Genomic DNA, 23,321 nt, shown 5'->3' on the forward strand with positions numbered 1-23,321 from the left:
GCACCCAAAATAAGTTAATGGGTGGTGAACAAAATACAGTACCTGAATCTGTTTCTTCTGTGGGGCTTATTTTTAAAAATCAAATTACTGTTCCTGTCACCCAGAGGAATCATCTGCTAACATAAAGTACCTTTCTGTTAGCTTCTGAATGGTCATAATTATTGCTTTTGTCCAGATGTGTATTCTCTGTAATTTGAGCATTGAGGTTGCCTTTCAGTGTTTCATTTCAGTTCAGATTTTTTAATTAAGGTGAGCACATTCAAGTGATGCTCTGAAAAATGAGCTGCTTGCTCAAATGTTTGCAAGCAATTTGGATTGCAATATGAATTGCCTGAGAGGGATCGTTGGATCAGCCAGGCTGGCCTGGAGAGCAAGTTCCAAAGAACATTCTAAAAAATGAGAAACCTTTATCTCTGAGCACATTCACCTTTGAAAATCATTGGGTGCTTGTGGATTGAAATGGGAGGTGTTCCCTTCTATACACTGGGTTCGGACCATTTAAATCTTTAAAGATTAATGCCAGCACTTCAGATTGCGTCAAGAAAAGCAATGGAAGCCATACAGTTGCTTTAGTGCTGGTGTAATTTTCGCCTCCACTCATTTTGTTAATTAAGGTGACGGTTGCATTTTCACTAGTTGAAGTCTTCTCGTAAAATCTTCAAAGCCAGGCTGCTGGGTGTTGCAACATACATTTTGGAGCAGCTGTAACCAGTATATTGACCAAACCTACCTGAGAATCCAGAATGCATAATGGACTCAACACTGCTCCCCAAATTACAAACCTGTTCCTTCAAGAGGGGCAGGGAGGGCATAAGTTCCATTGTTCATTGATCCTCTCCCTATGAACATCTCTGTCTTGTCAGGGCCGAGTTTCAGTTTTTTGTTTTTGTGAACAAATGCAGTTTCTCATGAGTTTTGTCAAAGTTTAACAAAATAGCAATAAGCAGGAGGATATAATATTGCAGTTTTCAGGATCTCTTGATGATTGTCCCAAACAATCACTACTCTCTTGATTGTTTTTAAGATTTATCATTGCTCAGAGTAAGTTCAGATATATTGAACTTGCTTCACAGATAAAAGACAACTTAGAATAAGGGATGTACACAGTAATGTATTTTTCATTTGTATTTTGATTGTATTAGTTCATGTCCTTTATCCACACCCAAAAGAGAAATCCTCAAACTCATCTGAAAGATCCAAACATGGCATGGGACTTCTGGAGTCTTCGCCCTGAGTCTCTGCACCAGGTAGGATTTACCCTTTCTATCCCATTTTTTCTTTGCCTCGCTGAGAGCCAGTGTGGTATAGTGGTTAAGAGCGGTAGTCTCGTAATCTGGTGAACCGGGTTCGAGTCCTCTCCCCCACATGCAGCTGCTGGGTGACCTTGGGCCAGTCACACTTCTTTGAAGTCTCTCAGCCTCACTCACCTCACAGAGTGTTTGTTGTGGGGGAGGATGGGAAAGGAGAATGTTAGCCGCTTTGAGACTCCTTCGGGTAATGATAAAGCGGGATATCAAATCCAAACTCTCTTCTTCTTTGCAGACTGAGACAACTTTGTTTCCTCCGTATATCCTGTGTGCACCTTGGGACATAATTCTCTGGCTCTCTCAGATGGATTATGTGGAAACGAGATATTGCAGTATTGATGTAGGGCAAAGGCTTCAGGAGTGAGGGCAGAATATTATGCTGAAAATTAATTATGGCTGGAGCATTCTTCAGTGCAGAGAAGTCCAAAAGTGTACTTGGTTTTAGTTATGTGAGTTTCACTGAGGATAGCCGAAGTAGATTTGTTAGTTTCTTGGTAGTGTCGCCCTCCCTGTGGAACACCTCCCTTCAGATGTCAAGGAGCTAAAGAATTACACAACTTTTAGAAAACATCTGAAGGCAGCCCTGTATCAGGAGGCTTTTAATGTTTTATGGTTTTTTATTATGTTTTTAGATATGCCGTAAGCTGCCCAGAGTGGCTGGGAAAACCCAGCCAGATTGGCAAGGTATAAATAGTAAAATTACTATGATGATTTGTTGCTTTATTTTTAGGTGTCGTTCCTGTTCAGTGATCGCGGCATTCCAGATGGATTTCGTCACATGCATGGCTTCGGATCTAATACTTTTAAGCTGGTAAATGCTGGAGGAAATGCCGTATACTGCAAATTTCATTTTAAGGTAATAATTTCAGTTTTCCTGTTCAGCACTTGTTAATAAACATTTCCTACTTCTAAATCAGTATTACTGGAATATTACATGGTTTTGAAAATGTAGTTTTGCATTCCTAGTCTTATAAGATTTTCATATGATACTTCAGTTTCTACATACAGACTGGTCTCCTTAATAATTTTAATATTTTTTCTTTCATTGTTACTAGTATGCAATTCTTAAGCAAAAAAAAAATTTAATGGAAATTTCTAAGTGATGTTATTTTGATTTTTACAGACTGATCAAGGAATCAAAAACCTTACTGTTGAAGAAGCAGGAAGACTGGCCTCTGAAGATCCCGACTATGCTCTGCGTGATCTTTACAACGCTATTGCTAATGCAAACTATCCTTCATGGAGTTTCTATATCCAGGTTATGACATTTGAACAAGCTGAGGCATTTCCATTCAATCCTTTTGATGTAACTAAGGTAAGCGTAATTCCTTTATCCTACATATTGGATATAAGGAATACAAGTTCTGCATTTCTATGGAAATATTTACGTGGAAACTGTCTGTAATAAATTGTATTCTTGCATTTTATAGGTTTGGCCTCACAAAGACTATCCTCTTATCCTGGTGGGGAAGGTTGTCTTAAACAGAAACCCTATCAATTATTTTGCTGAGGTGGAACAAATTGCCTTTGCTCCAAGCAACATGCCTCCAGGAATTGAACCTAGCCCTGATAAAATGTTACAGGTAAGGAGTATAGTATTTTTATATTTATTTCATAGTCAAAAGCCTTACTGAAATCAATATGCATTATGTCCACAGCACACCTTGATCCACCAAGCCTGTAACTCTATCAACAAAAGAAATCAGATTTGTCTAATATGACTTGTTTTCAGGAAAACTGTGCTGGGTCTTAGTAATCACAGCATCCTTTTTAAAGTGCTCATAGACCAACTATTTAATTATCTGTTCTAGAACCTTTCCTGGTATCGACGTCAAGCTGACTAATCAGTAGTTACCTGGGTCTTCTCCCCCCCCCCTTTGAAGCTAGAGACTACTTTTGCCCACCTCCAGTCTGCAGAGACCTCCCCTGTTCTCCAAGAATTCTCAAAGATTATAGGCAGAGACTCCGAGATTACATTCTCAGGCTCCTTTAGTACCCTAGGGTGCAGCTCATCAGGCCCTGGAGATTTCAATTCATTTAAAGTAGCTAGGTGTTTCCTAACTACCTCTTTTCCTCTCTTGGGCTGCAGCTCCCTCCTTACATCATTTATTCTGTTATCACAAGGTTGGGCACTGGACAGAGGCAAAGTAGGTGTTGAATAGTTCTGCCTTCTCTCTGTCACCCAATAACATTGCTTTGTCTTCTCCACAAAGCTCATTATGAGCTTTAGCAGCCATCCTGACCTTCATCCTTGTTGGCTACTCGTGTATACTCCTCCTTTGTGATTTCCCCTTTCTTCCATTTCTTATACATGCCCTTAACTCCCAGCTCACCTTTAATAGGCTTCTTTAGCACCGCCTCAGTTTCCTGTGCATAAATGAAGCTATTATCCCCAGTACCAGGTGCTCCCCTGTCATCTGTAATATTGTCCCCTCCCTCCCTTCAGGATTTAGTTTAAAACTCTCCTGTTCAGGTTCGCGAAACTAAATCCCACATTTTAGAGCTGTGTGTATCACTGGTGTTTCATAACATAAATAAATATTCAGCAGAATATTCTAATAATCTAGTTGTAAGAGTACTGCATTATTGCAAGTAGTCCCCCCCCCCCTTCTCTAGGGTAGAATGGCTATGTTGCTGTACTGCCAGTTCAAACGTGTACTGCCTGGAAACATGCAAAATATACAAGATCTTATTTTTTCAAATATAAGGCAGTCCTAGAAAAAACACATGATTCTCTTGTGGCTTCATGTGATTGTGTTGTGGGAAGTTTGCTTATTAGCGAATATATTGTAACTTCTGTAGTAAGCTGTTTTAAATCAAAATTAAGAATGTAACTCTACAATGGCTTTCAACAGTCTCGGAGACTACAGTCCCAAAGCAGCTCATAAATTCTTTAAGAAGGTAGTCGTAATCACACCTGGGGAGAGCCGTCAGATTTATAAACTTGATAATTACCTAGTTTTCACTATGGGAAACAGAATGCTGGACTGAGACCTTTTGTCTTCTCTTGCATGTTCTTATCACCCTGGCAAGAAACAATTCCTCCTTCTATTGGCATTAGGAGCAAGGAACAGCTTAAAATGAATGGATATTGCCACCACTGAAACCATATATAACTATTATTATTGTTGGTTTAACAGAATGTTTTTATTAAGAGTTTCTGTGGGGACTCACAGCAAATAATTTGTACAGATATAAATCGCCCGAAACACTCACACATCAAACAACACATAAGGATTTTACATAAAAAATATAGTTGGCATGTGTTATGAAATTGGTAAAACAGAGCTCCATGCTAAAGTTCTGTCTTTTGGGTTGTATCTTCCTGAATATTCAGCTTTATGCTGGCTGGAGGGGAAATGATCTCTTCTTGTCCACTTCCATTCCACAGCCATTTTCTCAAATGGATTGGCACTCAGGAACTAACATTTACAGCCTCTTAGAACGTAAAGTTCATCAACAAACAAGGAACTTAAAGAGCTAGGAAAATTCATAACTCACTTTAAAACGTTTAGGGAAGCCTCACTGCTCTTAATGACTTCAGACCTTACAGAATGGAGACAAATGCTATCATCCAGACTGAGGTTCTGAGCTTAAGGTAAAGGGACCCCTGACCATTAGGTCCAGTCGTGGCCGACTCTGGGGTTGCAGCGCTCATCTCACTTTATTGGCCGAGGGAGCTGGCGTGCAGCTTCCGGGTCATGTGGCCAGCATGACTAAACCACTTCTGGCGAACCAGAGCAGCGCATGGAAATGCCATTTACCTTCCCGCCGGAGTGGTACCTATTTATCTACTTGCACTTTGACGTGCTTTTGAACTACTAGGTTGGCAGAAGCAGGGACCGAGCAACGGGAGCTCACCCCATTGCAGGGATTCGAACTGCGACCTTCTGATTGGCAAGTCCTAGGCTCTGTGGTTTAACTCACAGCGCCACCCGCGTCCCTCGAGGTTCTGAGCTAGTTGTCCATAAAAGTGACAGCTCTCTGCCTCACCTCTCCTACTGGGTATGCGCAGCTTTGTCTAAGTGATGTACATCAGTGGGTTATACATGCACAGCAGGAGGAATGGAGCATCCTATTCTCAGCCCCCACCCAAAGAAGAGGACCTTGAACCTTTTCTCTTTGATGTATTCTAGGGTCGTCTTTTCTCATATCCAGATACTCACAGATATCGCCTGGGACCCAACTTCCTTCAAATTCCTGTAAACTGTCCATACCGTACTCGGATTGCCAACTACCAGAGAGATGGACGTATGTGCGTTTCTGATAACCAAGGTAATTCCAAAAGGGGTCTTCTGGAAGTAATCGGCAATATCATGTGCAAGGACTTTTTCTTCCTCTGCGTTTGTAACATGGTCTGAATATGTGATCTAATTTTCCGTCAGGTTAGATGCTTAACTGTGAGTGAAATCCATCACAACTTCTGCTCATGTAGTAGGACTTTAATTTACTCTGCTCCTTCCTATAGCCCCCCGCCCCCAAAAATCTGTTAAGGAGAATCCCCCAACACCTTCAGAACAGATTTGGGGGATGTGCTGCAGTCAGTAGAGCAGAGGAAGGGGAAGTCCTGTTGTGTGAACAGAAGTCTGTTAAAGTTTGTGCCCTGACACAATGGAATATTGCCCTCTGTGGACTTTTACTTTTCTTTTGAAGCATATTTGACCTTATTTTAGCCATATGGATTCATACTTTCTAAAAATCAAAATACCTTTTCATCTGTAGAGAAACAAGGAACAAATGCATGAGCACACTGCAAGCAGTCGTTTTGCCTCCAAGCATTTATACCTACTGGTGGGGAAAATGTAATAAAATTATATTTAAAGTCATGCCAAGGTGATTGTACTGCTTCAAAGATCTTCTGTAAATTAAGCTTTGGTGCTCAACAAAGAGCTTATAATAGGCAGGTAGCTGATCTTTCTTGAATGTTCAACTAGATTCCATTCAGAGTATTCTGTTTATCAGTAAGGACATGCAAACAAGAGAAGTAGTATTTAAGAAATTAAGTAACTGGGAGACAATATCCTGATCAGTTTTCACTTGGACATCAGGATCAAATAGGAATTGGAGAGTAAGTGAGTTGAGAGACTCCAGTTGACCTTTTATCTAAAAAGAGCTATTGCTGTACACTGACCTTTTTTTGCAAATGTTGATAGCTAGGTATGTGGCACTCCTAAAACACACATACATACAAACATATATATTTTTCTAGATGGTGCTCCAAATTATTACCCCAACAGTTATACTGGCCCTGAAGACCAGCCCAGCGTGAAGGAGAGCAACATGTTTGTTTCCGGTGATGTACAACGCTTCAATAGTGCAGATGAGGACAATGTGTCTCAAGTAAGCAGAGTAGAAATGGAACATTACCTTATTTTGGACATGAGTTGAATATACAAGCTGATTTCATTTTAATGAAATGAATTGACTTGCTGGAGACATCTGCAAAATGCCTGCTTTGAAATGGGTTGAAGGTTTTTTGTGATATAGTTCCATCTTGCTGTAGCTTCCCTATGCCATTACTGCATTACCCTTTTGTTACCCTATTAAGTTGTAGAGTTTCATATACCCCCCCACACACAATAGATAAATGAAAGCTCTTTTCTAGGCCTGTATGCAAGCCTAGACCTACTCTAGGGAGACCCTTTGAAATCAATGAACATGACTAACTCAGGTTTATTAATTTCATGGGACTGCTGTGAGCAAAACTTTACTGGATATAACTCATTGCAACCTGTGCCTAACAGCAGGCAGAAGCTCTCCAACAGAGCACTCCTAGCTACAGGAGGGTGCTGTAAGTTACCCCTATTCCAAACTCTGTCCAGGGGCCTCTGGGAGGAGCTCTGCTGAGGCAGCAGGTAGGTTTCTGCCAGAGTTTTGAGAATTGGGCCCAAGGTCAAATGGCTGACCTAAACAAGGTTTGGAATAGGTGCAAGTATGTCCTTGTCCTGTCTTGGCCCTGGAATTCCCCCTCCGTGAGCAGGGCCATCTTACCCATAGGGGTGTGGGGCACTGGGCTCTCAGGGGCGCCAGGCCGAGAGTCCGGGACCCGAGAGTTGAGTCCGGGGAAGAGCCCGCCCATCGGTCGGAGCACCACAGTGGGCTCTTCTGCTGCGGCAAGCTCTGCACTGCGAGTTCAGGGGTGACCAAGCCAGTAAGATGCTGAGGCGGCTGGCCGGCTCCGTCCTCCTGCGTGCCTGGGACTGGGCAACCTGGTTGGGGGGGGTGCGCCGAGTGGATTTTTGCACCCCAGCAGCGCATATGCTTAAGACAGCCCTGGCCACCACTGCTGCTTTTTGGAATTAGGCCTGTGTAAATTACTTTGGCTTAAGTTCAACCAGCTGAGCCAAGGTGAGCATCTTATGCCAGCATATGTCGGGCTCAAACAGGATGAAAGGTTTATGCTAATATAGGCCTGATTGAGCACCAGCTCAGCCAGGAAAGCCCAAGATCTGCCAAATGCAAACTTACTCATCCTGGTGGTGGCTTTGGATTGTGCTGTAAATTGAAAACCTGAGACACATCTCAAGAATAAGGCTGGTGGACATCCCTTCCGTTTCCTGTATGGTGGTGGAGTTTAAAGTCAGTAGTGAGACTTTCTCTTATCTCAGTTTTTATGTTATTTTAGAAAACGTCTAAATAATTATTCAGCACAAGATGCTCCCATAACGAGAGACGAATTTATTTTCATTTAAAGGTACGCATATTCTATACCAAAGTGCTGAATGAGGAAGAGCGCGAGAGGCTTTGTGAAAACATTGCTAGTCACCTTAAAGATGCTCAGCTTTTTATTCAGAAGAGGGCTGTAAGTGAAACTGCTACTTTTATCTGATGATATCTGAACTATCCTTCTAATGTTCATCCTACAATAATTTTAGAAGATAGAGTTCTGTATAAACATATTGTAAAATGCATAAAAATTTAATGTAAGACAGAGAAAATGTTTACGCTTGAAAAGTTATCCAGCCTTCTAATTACTTGAAGTGCTTTTTAGACCATGTCATTACAGAGGAGGCAGGTTTAGTCGTTGTCTGAGGACTATCCCTGCCTCCGGGTCTGGTCCTGACCGGATGAATACTAGAATCAGCAAGGGATACCCACATGACCTGAAAGTGTTGCTGTGCAATGCCAGGTCAATGATTCATAAGACCACTGCCATCCATGACTTGATCATGGATGGAGGACTTGACCTGGCATGTGTGACAGAGACTTGGTTGGATGAAGCAGATGGGCCTGTCCTTGCCGCTGCTTGTCCACCAGGTTTCTCTTACGCACAGCAACCCAGGTCATGTGGGCGGGGAGGGGGGGTTGCAGTGATTTTTAGGAAGTCATTAGTTTGCACCAGGCGTCCTATTGGGAAGACCCAGTTTTCTGAGTGCATGTTCTGGAAGTTGGGCAATAGGGGCAGTACAGGATTCCTTTTGGTGTACCGACCTCCCCGCTGCACCAAGGATTCCCTGCCCGAGCTGCTTCAGGTCGTGGCGGATGTTCTCCTGGAGACACCTAGCTTGGTCGTCCTAGGGGATTTTAACATCCATGCCGACACGACCTTACAAGGGGCCGCTCGGGACTTCGTGGAAAGCATGGCCTCCATGGGGCTGTCCCTGAATAAGTCTGGCCCAACCCATAGCCGCGGACATGCCTTGGACCTGGTGTTTACCTCTACGGATGTTGGTGATCTGACACTAAGTAAAAGTGAAACGAAAGAAGTGCCATGGTCAGATCACTTCCTGGTGCAACTGGACTTCTCTGCGACCCATCCCCTCTGCAGGGAGGTGGGACCGATTCGGATGGTCCGCCCCCGCCACTTAATGGATCCAAATGGTTTCCAGAGAGTGGTAGGGGATGCTTTATCCCATGTTGATGGCCTTTCAGCCGATTCCCTGGTGGCTCGCTGGAATGCGGAGTTAACCAGGGCTATTGACTGTTTGGCTCCGAAGCGCCCTCTCCGATTGCATGGAGCCCGGAGAGCCCCGTGGTTTTCCACGGATCTGAGGGCAATGAAACAATCGTTGAGACGGCTAGAGCGCCGGTGGCGGATAACCCATTCTGAATCTGACCGGACACAGGTTAGAGCTCAACGTCGAGCCTACCAAGTGGCGATAGCGACGGCGAAGAAGACTTTCTTCACCGCCTCTATTGCATCTGCAGAAAACAGCAGCAGGAGACTCTTTCAGGTGGTTCACAATTTAGCGGAACCACCTGTAACATCGGGGCCCAGTACGGGCCACATGTTCTCCTGCAATGATTTTGCAAATTTTTTTGCAGATAAAATCGCTCAGATTCGGGAAGAAGTAGACTCCACCGTGGGAGCAGGGCTGGGGCGGGAGAGTGCTAGAGTCCTGTCTGGTCAAGTTGTGTGGGATCAATTCCAAGCTGTTACCTCCGAGGATGTGGACAGGCTGCTCGGACGAGTGAAGTCAACCACCTGTCTCCTGGATCCTTGCCCATCCTGGCTTATAAAAGCTAGCCGGGAAGGACTGGGCGATGGGCTTCGTGGGGTGGTGAATGCTTCCCTCCGTGAGGGAGCCTTCCCAGACCCGCTGAAAGAGGCGGTTATTAAACCGCTTCTTAAAAAACCATCTCTAGATGCGGCCACGATGGCCAATTATCGCCCAGTCTCAAACCTTCCATTCTTGGGCAAGGTGATTGAGCGAGTGGTTGCTGAACAACTCCAGGCACGCCTGGAAGAAGCGGACCATTTGGATCCCTTCCAGTCGGGATTCAGGCCTCATCATGGGACTGAAACTGCCTTGGTCGCACTGGTTGATGACCTCCGGCGGGCTAGGGACAAAGGTGAGAGCTGTTTCCTAGTTCTGCTGGATCTCTCAGCGGCGTTTGATACTATCGACCATGACATCCTTCTGGACCGTCTTGAGAGGCTGGGAGCTGGGGGCACTGTCATACAGTGGTTCCGCTCCTTCCTCCTGGGCCGTGTTCAGAAAGTGGTGGTGGGGGATGAGTGTTCAGACCCCTGGGCTCTCACGTGTGGGGTGCCTCAGGGTTCTGTCCTCTCCCCCATGCTTTTCAACATCTACATGCAGCCGCTGGGAGGGATCATCAGGAGGTTTGGGCTGGGTGTTCATCAGTATGCAGATGATACCCAGCTCTACCTCTCTTTCAAATCAGAACCAGTGAAGGCGGTGAAGGTCCTGTGTGAGTGCCTGGAGGCGGTTGGAGGATGGATGGCGGCTAACAGATTGAGGTTGAATCCTGACAAGACAGAAGTACTGTTTTTGGGGGACAGGAGGCGGGCAGGTGTGGAGGATTCCCTGGTCCTGAATGGGGTAACTGTGCCCCTGAAGGACCAGGTGCGCAGCCTGGGGGTCATTTTGGACTCACAGCTGTCCATGGAGGCACAGGTCAAATCTGTATCCAGGGCAGCTGTTTACCAGCTCCATCTGGTACGTAGGCTGAGACCCTATCTGCCTGCAGACTGTCTCGCCAGAGTGGTACATGCTCTGGTTATCTCCCGCTTGGACTACTGCAATGCGCTCTACGTGGGGCTACCTTTGAAGGTGACCCGGAAACTACAACTAATCCAGAATGCGGCAGCTAGACTGGTGACTGGGAGCGGCCGCCGAGACCATATAACACCGGTCTTGAAAGACCTACATTGGCTCCCAGTACGTTTCCGAGCACAATTCAAAGTGTTGGTGCTGACCTTTAAAGCCCTAAATGGCCTCGGTCCAGTATATCTGAAGGAGCGTCTCCTCCCCCATCGGTCTGCCCGGACACTGAGGTCCAGCTCCGAGGGCCTTCTGGCGGTTCCCTCCCTGCGAGAAGCAAAGCTACAGGGAACCAGGCAGAGGGCCTTCTCGGTGGTGGCGCCCGCCCTGTGGAATGCCCTCCCATCGGATGTCAAGGCGATGGACAACTACCTGACATTCAGAAAACATCTGAAGGCAGCCCTGTTCAGGGAAGTTTTTAATATGTGATATTTTAGTGTATTTTTCATCTCTGTTGGAAGCCGCCCAGAGTGGCTGGGGAAACCCAGCCAGATGGGCGGGGTACAAATAATAAATTATTATTATTATTATTATTATTTTAAATACTATTTAAAATAGGATAAATAATAGCAGAATAGCTAGCACAGTACTTCTAGCCATGGAAAGACAGCCTCCCTGCTTGCTTTTTCAAGTAAGACCAGAATATATTTAGGACTGTTTAGGTCCATGATTGGCACAGAAAGTGCATGAACAAAGCTACAAACAAAGCAAAAATTACATTTCAACTTTGGAGGGAAGCTGTGTAATACTATGGTCACAGGAGGTAATTTGGAAGCTCTTTCATTCAAACCCAGTTAGTAGTTTCAAATCTCCATGTCAATAGCAGATGGCATAGTTTACATAAAATTTGAGAAGGTAAATTTAAGAAATTCAAGTGTTGGTGCTGACCTTTAAAGCCCTAAAGGGCCTCAGCCCAGTATACCAGAAGGAGCATCTCCACCCCCGTCACTGAGGTCCAGGTCTGTGGGCCTTCTGGCAGTTCCCTCACTGCGAGAAGCAAAGTTACAGGGAACCAGGCAGAGGGTCTTCTCGGTAGTGGCACCTGCCCTGTGGAACGCCCTCCCATCAGATATCAAGGAAATAAACAACTATCTGACTTTTAGAAGACATCTGAAGGCAGCCCTGTTTAGAGAAGTTTTTAATGTTTGATGTTCTATTGTGTTTTTAATTCTGCTGGGAGCCGTCCAGAGTGGCTGGGGAAACCCAGCCAGATGGGCAGTGTATGAAGAAGAAGAAGAAGAAGAAGAAGAAGAAGAAGAAGAAGAAGAAGAAGACGACGACTAGATTAGGTCCTGAGAGACCAAAGTTCAGATTCCCATTAATTGTGGGAGAAAAATCCCTCTGTGGGTTCAGTATAGGATTGTTTTTAATGTTTGATTTTTTTTCATGTTTTTAATATTCTTTTGGGAGCTGCCCAGAGTGGCTGGGGAAACCCAGCCAGATGGGTGGGTATAAATAATAAAATTATTATTATTATTATTATTATTATTATTATTATTATTATTATAACATAAGAAGAGGCTGCTGGATCAGGCTCATGGCACTTCTGGTCCAGCATCCTGTACTCACAGTAGCCAACCTGATGCCTGTGGAAAGCACCCCAGCAGGATAGGAGCACAACAGCACTCTGCCCACCTGCAGTTCCCAGCAAGTGGAATTCAGAGACTTACTGCCTCTGACCGTGGAGGTGGAACATGGGAAGAGAGGGGGCTTTGGATGAAATCTTAATGCAGGCTTCTATTTGCTCTTCAACTTCCTTTGCCAATCTAGGTGAAAAACTTTACTGATGTTCATCCTGATTATGGTGCCCGCATCCAAGCCCACCTGGATAGGTACAATGCTAAAGGCAGCAAAAAGGTATGGAAGCATCTTCAGTTTACTTGGTGTTGAGTGGCTAAGGCATTAAGAAGTAACTTGCAGTAGACTAAATGTTTTCAGTAAGTTTCAGTGGCTTGGTTTTAGAAATGTAAAACTGTGAAAAGAACTCCACTCACACAGAATGGCCCCACTGGAGGAATAGGTCATTTTTATTGATTCTTCCTTCCCCGTGTAGTCCCCTTAATGCCTCTGTTTTTTATGCGTAAATTCATGAACATAACCACACTTAATTGGGTTGTTGTTTTTTTCAAAAGCAAACATAGCAATCTTGTAATGAGAGTAAAAAAACCAAACTCTGTTTTTATCAAATTTTAAAGTGATGTACATTTGTTATGATGGTTACTTTATTATACCTCAATAACGCGGGTGGCGCTGTGGGTAAAACCTCAGCGCCTAGGACTTGCCGATCGCATGGTCGGCGGTTCGAATCCCCGCGGCGGGGTGCGCTCCCGTCGCTCGGTCCCAGCGCCTGCCAACCTAGCAGTTCGAAAGCACCTCCGGGTGCAAGTAGATAAATAGGGACCGCTTACCAGCAGGAAGGTAAACAGCGTTCCGTGTGCTGCGCTGGCTCGCCAGATGCAGCTTGTCACGCTGGCCACGTGACCCGGAAGTGTCTGCGGACAGCGCTGGCTCCCGGCCTATAGAGTGAGATGAGCGCACAGCCCTAGAGTCTGGCAAGACTGGCCCGTACGGGCAGGGGTACCTTTACCTTTACCTTAACTAGAGGGTTTCCCCCTCTAATTAAAATGGCAGTTCTGAACTTATTAATTAAGATAGAAAATCAATATTGGACATAGGCTGTGAGAATATCGAAGCTTTAAATAAGGGGTAAATCTGGATTTGGTCTGTGAGGCATTTCCACCTGATTTAGTGTACCCTCCTTCCACTGCCCTTCCCCACAGCAACTGGACTTTGGGTTATAAAGTGATGCTATGTTTTTATGAAGTCATCAGATTCCTGTTCACCATTCAAAGCTTTCAGATACTTAGTGAGCTTTTTTTGTCTCCACAGGGATGAGTTCAGGTTTTCCAGCTTCTTCCTGCTTGGCAGGGGGTTGGACTCGATGGCCCTTGTGGTCTCTTCCAACTCTATGATTCTATGATTCTGTGATTCCATGTTTGTGCAATCACCTTCCATGCTGTTACGAGGAGGAAACTATTCCATTATTCTAGGTTTAATCTTTTGGATCATCATGGGAAACTGACAATAAAGTGAGCTGTGGTGAACACTGAACTATTTGATGTCAGATGAGACTTATTTCTGTATGAACTTCAGTCCAAAAACATGACACTATGGTGTGTGCTTTTCCAATCCCGCCACATCCTCTGCAACACAGCAGGGAAGAACTGCTGGGTAGATGTGATGGCATTGTTGTGGAGCCAGCAGCAAAGCAGCTTAAAGGTGTTGTCTCTGATTTTTGTTTTTACTGATAACCTGGTTTCTGGCCCATGATACACCAGTCCCCCTGTTCCATCTGAATCCACAGATCGGATCCCCAAATTTGTTTCAGAGAATCGAAATTTTCTGTCTTAATATCACAAATAATTTTATAAAGAATAGACAGCAGCCTTTTTGAGTTTGGGGTTGAATTGAGCACTAAGTTTTCAACCGGGGTTTGTGCTCTGGTGGAAATGACACTGATTGGTGGCAAAATGGACCGCTTGGTGTATATAAAACCAATATATCCTGCCTGCCTGGTAATTTACTAGCCAGCTCATCAGCCTTTATAGGTAAATTATTATCATATAGATCTCTCACTCAGTAGAGTCCCACTTCTTGCCATGTATCCTTGCTGATCCTTTCCATGCTGCTCCCTGTCTTGATTTTGAAACTGAGAGTGGAATATGAAAGGAATCAAAGGTGAGGCTGGGGGTTTAGGGATCTAGGAGCACCACACCTGGAGACCTGCAGGTATAAATGGATTGGAAATTTGAGTGCAAAAGTGATTTACAATGGACCAAGAAGGGTACGGCTAGGAGTCACTTGGGTTTTTTGTATGAAGGCATAAGCAATCCTTAGGGTTGTGTATAATTTTTACAATATTATGTAGGTGGGCAGTTTCATAGTATCCCTGATGGTGTTGTAAAGGAAGCCCTTTCTTCGCAGAGGGCCAATATAAAACCATGAACCGAATCTCAAACCAGGTCATTTGCCCTGGTGGACAAAAGTCACAATTAACTTCTTTAAACACACAAATGGAACTGACAGAAATTGTCAGTGCCACCATTTTCACAGCCGACCCAGTTCACCAAAGTCCAGAATTTGCTCCCCATTGTACTGGAAATCTTTCTGAATATTGTCTGTTCACCCTGGCCACCACCCTACTACCGAGGTACAAATTCATTGCCAAAGTTTGCATTAGCTAAGAGGGTAAATAGAAAGTTCCAATGAACTTTGTCAAATGCTTTGAGGGTTACACTGCCCTAAGATTGCCCATGGCTGCTTAAGGGCAAGAGGAAGAGGAGCTTGCCTAGCGTTTAAAGCAAGTGATCATAGGGTATGGGAGTATGGGATAAAAAGACGGGAAGTGTTTTAAGCATCCTTACAGCAGAATGAAGACAGAATGTGTTAAGACTGGGACAGCTGTATCTGTGGTGGTTAAGAACAGGTTTTGTGGCAAACCAATGTGAAAACGCCTTTAAAAAAAAAGAACTTACTTTCAAACGTACATTTTATAAGCCTTGTGATCTGTTTTTGGCTTTCACTGAACATTATGAAACAATTGCATGTCATTTCCTGTGGTCTGCTATACAGGAATACAGTGTTTGGCTGCAAAAGCAGAGTCATCTGCTTAAAGAATAGGGAAGGGCTGAAACAGCTTGAACTCAAAGCTTTCCCTTGATGCGATCTCCCCTTATCTATAAAAATCTCTTAAAAGCTGCACTTCCTGTGCTCATCCTTTGCCCTTTCTCTCTCAGACATAATTGCAGCTTTGTCTCTCTTTTTTTCTCACCAAAGCTCACCCTGCAGCTGATCCCATGCATATTTACTCAGAAGTAATCCCTACAAAGCTCAATGGCAGATGTGCATAGTACTGCAACATTAGAGGTTTGCTCCCATGCACCTTTACTGAAAAGGAAGCTGGTGTTTTATTTCACTTGGTTGAAAGCTGGCATCAAAGCCTTGAAATCTTTCTCTGTTTTACCCTTCTTTACCTGGAGTATCAGCCAATACCCCTCATATTGAGAACATCTGGACTGTTAAGCGGGGAGGGAGAGAAGCTATGAATTCTCCAATGGAGACTGTGTTATGTCATCCTAACATTTGTATGTACATAGTCAGGCTGTTTACTCTGGCACCAGTACATTCCCACCTGTTTTTTGAATCCCTGTACATAAGATGTTATTTGTGGATCACAGCTATCTCGGTAGTTTCTTCCGAGACAGTACATTTTAATGCTGTTTTTCCCAAACAAGCTTGGCTCAGACTTCAGAACTGTAGTCTTATCCCAGGTGTGTACAATTGAAACAGAATTGCCAGGTAATATGTGTTGAGTGAAGACATCTGTCTCCACTCACTGGTGTGAATATATGTTGGGAGACTTTAATACACATCAAATCATCCTGATGTGTACATTGAGTACAAATTTGATTTGGCTCCTTCCACTATCAGAACAAAAAAGTACTGACTGGTGAGTTAAGTTACAGGATTGGGAGAAAGAATCCTGCATGTTCCTTATATTTTCAACTCCCACCCACCCACACTTTACTTATGAATGAAGACACCATCATATGTAGGTTGACCCACAGAACTAGATCTAAAAGTACACGGTTACCAAAAATCCATAGATAAATGTGAAACATTTCATTATAACAATAATTTTATTTGAGAATAGGCACTGTAAGAATTTTCCAGTATAATGGATTACCTTGTTTTTGTAAATATATTTATGTCAAAATGAAGTTAAAAAGAAGAAAGTATGATCGAATATGTGTTTCAAGCTCCTGTAATCCACCGTGCATCAAGCAAAAGTCTGATAAATTTTAGCGCCATTGCAAGATAAAACTGCTTGCATAATGGGAGCATTTATTAAAATGTGCTCTTTTTAAAACGTTAATACCTCTATGAGTAAGAATTTTATTCACCTGTTGCTATATTGATTTTAACATAGTCAGTAGAAGATATACCATCAAAATATTATGCAAGTTCTTTTGGGTAAATAATTGCACGGTTAGTTACAAGAATACAAAAATAAGGCAAACCATTTGATTAATTTTGCAAAAGTAGACAAAAAGTTACTGCAGCTATATATTTCAGTCATACCACTGAAAAGTGATTGCCAGTACAGATCGATTTTAACAGTCTAGACAGAATGTTTTACAAGGCATAAGATTATAATGCAATTAGTTTTTAATCACAAATGCAAACTTCAATGGTTCTGCCTTGCAACTGCCACAACAAAGGAGATTTCAAGAAAAACATGAATATTTGCAGGATTAAGGCTTGTTTTCCAATTGGACGGATGCAAATGCAGTGATCAATGGGACCACAGGTCATACTTTCTACAAATTAGATCTTTCCTTTGCAGCAACATGAGAAGCTTGGGTGTAGGTACGAATGCAATCCTAGAAACAATACAAAAATAGTTTAAACCACTGACAGTCAGCATGGTTTGTAGGAGCAAGATTCTAACAGACAAATCCTTTAGAGACTGGAGGGAGAATCTGAGAATGCAGGAACTACCAAATCCTAAAACACCAGAGTAAAAGTGAGAGAGCTTTTCTTTTTAATTTTTTCATTCCTTCCATCTCCTCAGATTTTCCCTCCTATTGACCCCAAAACATAAGGAAAATAAGCATGGCAGTTCCACAGCTGCCATATTCCCTTCCCTCCCCCCCCCCCATGTTGGGGAAACAGGAGGGCTTTACTGTCCCAGAACTAAGGAATTATCCTAAGAATCTGATGATTCGCTGGCATATTGGCAAATACATTTTTGTGCAATACATTTTCAAATGATACTTAAAAAGAATAGGTGAGAAACAGTTGATCAAGGCAAGCTTGAAGGGGGCTTTGACCACTTGAACTGGCAGCATTTTAAAGTCTGCATTTTAAACCCCACCCCACAACATTCACCCCCAACTCCACAGTCCTCTCTTTCGATCATGCACTTTCATCTACGGCAATTTACTTATTAATGCCTTAGCCCCTCAGAGCACAGTAATTTGAATGGAAGTTGCTTTCATACCTTGCTGCCCCCTTTAGCATTGTACCTGTCCAGGTGGGCTTGGATGCGGGCACCATAATCAGGATGAACATCAGTAAAGTTCTTCACCTAGATTGGCAAAGAGAAGTTGAAGAGCAAATAGAAGCCTGCATTAAGATTTTATCCAAAGCTCCTTCTCTTCCCATGTTCCACCTCCATGGTCAGAGGCAGTAAGTCTCTGAATTCCACTTGCTGGGAACTGCAGGTGGGCAGAGTGCTGCTGTGCACCTATCCTGCTGGGGTGCTTCCCACAGGCATCAGGTTGGCTACTGTGAGTACAGGATGCTGGACCAGAAGTGCCATGAGCCTGATCCAGCAGCCTCTTCTTATGTTCTTAAATTTACCTTCTCAAATTATATGTAAACTATGCCATCTGCTATTGACATGGAGATTTGAAACTACTAACAGGGTTTGAATGAAATAGCTTCCAATTTACCTCCTACGGCCATAGTATTACACAGCTTCCCTCCAAAGTTGAAATGTAATTTTTGCTTTGTTTATAGCTTTTTTCATGCGCTTTCTATGCTACAGCATGGACCAAAACATCCCTAAATATATCCAGGTCTCACTTGAAAAAGTAAGCAGGGAGGCTTACTGTCTTTCAGCTGACAAGACTCCCAGTCAGAGTAGTTACTTTATCCTTATAATTTAAATAATATTTCAAAAAGATTGTTGAAGGCTTATGTTTTACATCTGGGGTTTTTTTCTACCTTAAAATATTTGTCTGTCTCATATTTTCATGCATCTTAAAATAAGGTGGCATACAAGTGTATATTCTAAAATTATTGTAGGATGTACATTAAGAGCATAGATCAGATGTCATCAGATAAAAGTAGCAATTTATCACTTACAGCCTTCTTCTGAATGAAAAGCTGAGCATCTTTAAGATGGCCAGCGATGTTCTCGCAAAGCCTCTCACGTTCTTCTTCACTCAGCACTTTAGTATAGAAGTCTCGTACCTTTAAATGAAAATGAAGGACAAATTTCTCTCACATTATGGATGTATCCTGTGCTGCATAATTATTAAGATCTTTTATAAAATAAATTAAAAACTTTCAGCTGAGAGTCTCACTACTGACTTTAAACTCCACCATCAACACTGGGAACAGAAGGGATGGCCAACAGTCTTATCCCTGAGATGTGTCTCAGATTTACAATTTACAGCACAATCTAAATGCAGGATCTGCCAGGATGAGAGAGTTTGGATTTGGCAGATCTTGAGCTTTCCTGGCCAAGCATAAACCTTTCATCCTGTTCGAGCCCAACATATGCTGGTATATATCACTCCCCCTGGCTCAGCTAGTTGAACTTGTGCTGGTGGAATTTACACAGGCATTATTCTATTTTTAAAAAGGGGGTGACATTTCAGGAAACACTTGCATGTATTCCAAACTCTAGGCCATGTGACCTAGGGCCCAATTATCAAAGCTTGGGCAAACACTCAACTGTCGGGTCAGCCGGTGGTAGCCCCTCCCAGAGGCTCCTGAATTAGGCAAGTTCATTAATTCCAGCGGATCTCCCCAGGGTAGGTCTAGGATTGCCTAGAAATACAGGCCTACAAAAGAGCTTTCATTGATCTATTGGGGGGGGTATATGAAACTCTACAACCTGATAGGGTAACAAAAGGGGTAATGTAGAAATGGCCTAGAGAAGCCACAGCTAAGTTTCTGCCAGATGGATCACAAAAAAAACTTTTAACCTGCTTTTAAGGTAGGTGTTTTGTGGATGTGTCAAGAAAGTCGATTCACTCCATAAAAAAGCAGTGTATACATTCAACTCATGTCCAAAATAATTTTCCATTTCTAATCTGCTTACTTGAGACACATTGTCCTCATTTGCACTATTGAAGCGTTGCACATCACCAGAAAGAAGCACACGGCTCTCCTTCAAGTTGGGCTGGTCTTCAGGGCCAGTAAAACTGTTGGGATAATAATTTGGAGCACCACCTAGAAGAAAGAAAGAAAGATAGATGATAGATAGATAGAGATGGTGTAGGTGTAGGTGTAGATATAGATATGAATCCATTAGATGTGTTTCAAATGTGCCTCATACCTAGCTATTAATATTGGGGGGGGGGGAGTCAGTATACAGCAATAATCTCCTTCTACAGGAAAAAGTCAACTAGCGTCTCTCAACACTCTCACTCTACAATCCTTATCTGATTCTGATTTCCAAAGTGAGAGGTGATCAGGGTATTGTTTCCCAGTAACTGCTTCCATATGAAATAAGACTGCTTGATATAAATTAAGACTATCAGTAAGAATGAAGAAAGGGAAACAGTAAACAGAATACTGTTAATAGGTGGCGCTGTGGGTTAAAGCCTCAGCGCCTAGGGCTTGTCGATCGAAAGGTCGGCGGTTCGAATCCCTGTGGCGGGGTGCGCTCCCGCTGCTCGGTCCCAACGCCTGCCAACCTAGCAGTTCGAAAGCACCTCCGGGTGCAAGTAGATAAATAGGGACCGCTTACCAGTGAGAAGGTAAACGGCGTTTCCGTGTGCGGCTCTGGCTCTGGCTCTGGCCAGAGCAGCGATGTCACGCTGGCCACGTGACCCGGAAGTGTCTCCGGACAGCGCTGGCCCCTGGCCTCTTAAGTGAGATGGGCGCACAACCCCAGAGTCTGTCAAGACTGGCCCGTACGGGTAGGGGTACCTTTACCTTTACCTTTTAGAACATGCAAGAAAGATCAGCTACCTGCCTATTATAAGCTCTTGGTTGGGCAGCGAAGCCACTTTCTAGACGTTCTTTGAAGCAGTATAATCACATTGGCGTGACTTTAAGTATAATTTTATTGCAGTTCTCTGAAATAATAGGCATAAATGTTTGAAGCCAAAATAACTGTTTACAGTATAACTGTGCATCCGTTCCCTGTTTCTCCATTCAAATGGCAATACACTTTTGATTAAACTATTTTATGCATCTATATGGCCAAAAAAGTTCACATAGGACACACATTTTAAACAGACTTCTGCTCACGCAACAGGACCTCCCCTTCATCTGTTCTACAGACAACTGCACATTCCCCAAATTTCTTCTGCAGCTGCTTGGGGATTCTCCAGAACAGATCTGGGGGGCTAAACACTCCTGAGATGTTGAATTTCACCCACAGTTAGGAATCTAACATGAAGCAAAATTAGAACACATATCTGAACCGTGCTAGAAATTCAGAAGAAAATGACCTTGCACATGGTATTGCAGATTACTTCCAGAAGACACCTTTTGGAATTACCTTGGTTGTCAGAAATGCACATAAATCCATCTCTCTGGTAGTTGGCAATTCGAGCTCGGTAAGGACAGTTTACAGGAATTTGAAGGTAGTTGGGTCCCAGACGATATCTGTGAGTATCTGGATATGAGAAAAGACGACCCTAGAATAATATATTGGAGAGAAAAGAGTGAAGAGGGTAAGTTTTCTTTAGGTTGATGCATGCTGCTCCATGCTTTCAAATGTGTTTCAAATATTATGACAATATCCATTCTTAAGTTGCTCCTGCTCCTAACATCTACAGAAGGAAGAATTCTTTCTCACAGGGGCAATAAGAACATAATAGGAACTTAGGTCCAGGGTGCAGCAGAGATCACCCAAACCCTTATATCCCACTGAGATCAGTTGCAAGAGTGCCAACCAAGCCGTTGGTGTCACTGACTCAGTCCTGTGGTACACTCTGCACAAAAGGTGCCCCTGATCTCTATTGGCAAACTTCTAAATGCCAGCTGAAAACTTTTCTATTCCTCCAGGCCTCTGCAGGCAATTAAGAGTACATCCCCCCCACAATAGGTTCCTGATCTTTGTTTTTAACGGTTTTAACTTGCTTTCAATATTTTATGATTTTATTGTATGGTTTCATCTTATTTTTACCGTTCTAAACTGCTTTGATAAATTTTGGGGATAGAGTGGTATATAAATATTTTTATAAATAAATAATGCAAGAGCAGACCTGCTGGATGAGAAGAAAGCTTTCAGTCGAGTATTCTGCTTCCCGACTTGGAAATCAATGTAATTATCAAGCGTATGAATCTGACTGCTCTCACCAGGTGAGATCAGGACTACTTTCCTGAAGAATTTATAAGCCGATTTGGGAATTTAGTCTCTGAGACTGTTGAATGCCATTGTGGAGTTACATTCTCAATATTTATTTAAAACAGCTTACAACAGAAGTTCCTATATATTCGCTAATAAGCAAACTCCCAACAGCACAGTCAAAGGTAGCCATGAGAGACTTTTGTGTTTTTGCTTGGTCTTGTTTTGTTAAATATGCTTTTATTTAAGGGGGGGGGCTCAAATATTTTGTACGCTTCCAGGCTGTACATGAATTGAATTGGCAGTGCATAAACAAAGTCATTCTGACCTACTGGCAAGAATACATTACTAGAGCTAGACGGCCGGAATATTCTGCTGACATTTTCTTTACGTTATGAAACAGCAATGGGAGACACACAGGTCCAAAACATGTGACTCATTTGCCAAAGAAGCTCCACCCTCACTGCTGAACCATCGTCAAGATTCCCTTAGCTAAAGGTTGATATATTGGAAGAGTTAAAAAAAAAAATCTGTTAAGTGCTACGCACAATAAATTGACTGAACATTTTTATTGGTAAAACACGCGGTAATTCTAACTAAATACATCCCCAAAGTTGCTGCTCACTGTCTTAACCTATATTAATGGGGGCAAAGTGTCAAAGAGAAACATCCAATATATTAAATTATGAATACATAAAAGTGAAAAACCCACAAATCTCCTGCTCAATATGTTTATCTGCAATGAGCTCTTGTGCTGATCACATGCCCACCCTTGTTACCATGCTAGGGATTTGAACTTCCAGTAATGACCACCCACTTTTGATCCAAGTACAGTGGTACCTTGGGTTAAGAACTTAACCTGAAACTGTTCTTAACCTGAAGCACCACTTTAGCTAATGGGGCCTCCCGCTGCTGCCGCGCCGCCGGAGCACAATTTCTGTTCTCATCCTGAAGCAAAGTTCTTAACCCAAGGTACTATTTCTGGGTTAGCGGAGTTTATAACCTGAAGCGTATGTAACCTGAAGCATATGTAACCCGAGGTACCACTGTATTTGGATTTTATGGGCTGGATTTAACTAATAGGTCCTGCGAGCAGAGCAGACTTCTGCAACCACAACTGGGCTCTCCCCTACCCTTTCCACACATGCTCCTGTGCCCCCCCCCCCCCGTTGGCTTCAAAGGGGAGGGATAAGCCCCAGAACAGCATGTGTGAAGGAGGCGAAATCAGAAATGCTCACACACTTTAGCACTGGGCTGAATTCCTCCCTTTAAAAAAAGGGGGGAAGGGGAAGTAAGAGAAGAGAACAAAACAAAACACACACCACACACCATGGAAAAATTGGAATAGAGTGGGGGAAACCTCCCATCAAGACATCATCCTTGTGTTATCTTTTCTCATTATATTTGACA

At 43.2% G+C, this 23,321-nt stretch overlaps 2 protein-coding genes across 5 annotated transcripts in view; one reads left to right on the forward strand and one right to left on the reverse strand.

Moving 5' to 3' along the window:
- The window catches only part of LOC307202166 (catalase-like), a 161,587-nt gene that overhangs the window by 13,177 nt on the left and 125,089 nt on the right, over positions 1-23,321 (forward strand). For all 3 annotated transcript variants that reach the window (XM_079951906.1, XM_079951907.1, XM_079951908.1), the window contains exons 5-13: positions 1,143-1,247; positions 2,038-2,163; positions 2,431-2,622; positions 2,738-2,890; positions 5,444-5,582; positions 6,517-6,647; positions 8,002-8,109; positions 12,584-12,670; positions 13,703-13,731. In XM_079951906.1, the coding sequence (XP_079808032.1) occupies positions 1,143-1,247; positions 2,038-2,163; positions 2,431-2,622; positions 2,738-2,890; positions 5,444-5,582; positions 6,517-6,647; positions 8,002-8,109; positions 12,584-12,670; positions 13,703-13,708 (1,047 nt within the window). In that variant the 3' untranslated portion in view covers positions 13,709-13,731. The remainder of the gene's footprint in view (positions 1-1,142; positions 1,248-2,037; positions 2,164-2,430; positions 2,623-2,737; positions 2,891-5,443; positions 5,583-6,516; positions 6,648-8,001; positions 8,110-12,583; positions 12,671-13,702; positions 13,732-23,321) is intronic.
- CAT (catalase) overlaps positions 16,494-23,321 on the reverse strand; it is a 44,124-nt gene continuing 37,296 nt past the window's right edge. For both annotated transcript variants that reach the window (XM_079951862.1, XM_079951863.1), the window contains exons 9-13: positions 21,120-21,258; positions 19,710-19,840; positions 18,746-18,853; positions 17,877-17,963; positions 16,494-17,256 (exon numbers count right to left, since the gene is read on the reverse strand). In XM_079951862.1, coding sequence (XP_079807988.1) covers positions 17,194-17,256; positions 17,877-17,963; positions 18,746-18,853; positions 19,710-19,840; positions 21,120-21,258 — 528 coding nt within the window. In that variant the 3' untranslated portion in view covers positions 16,494-17,193. The remainder of the gene's footprint in view (positions 17,257-17,876; positions 17,964-18,745; positions 18,854-19,709; positions 19,841-21,119; positions 21,259-23,321) is intronic.

The sequence above is a fragment of the Podarcis cretensis genome, assembly GCF_951804945.1.
Source record: "Podarcis cretensis genome assembly, chromosome: 1".
Classification (NCBI taxonomy): Eukaryota; Metazoa; Chordata; class Lepidosauria; order Squamata; family Lacertidae; genus Podarcis; species Podarcis cretensis.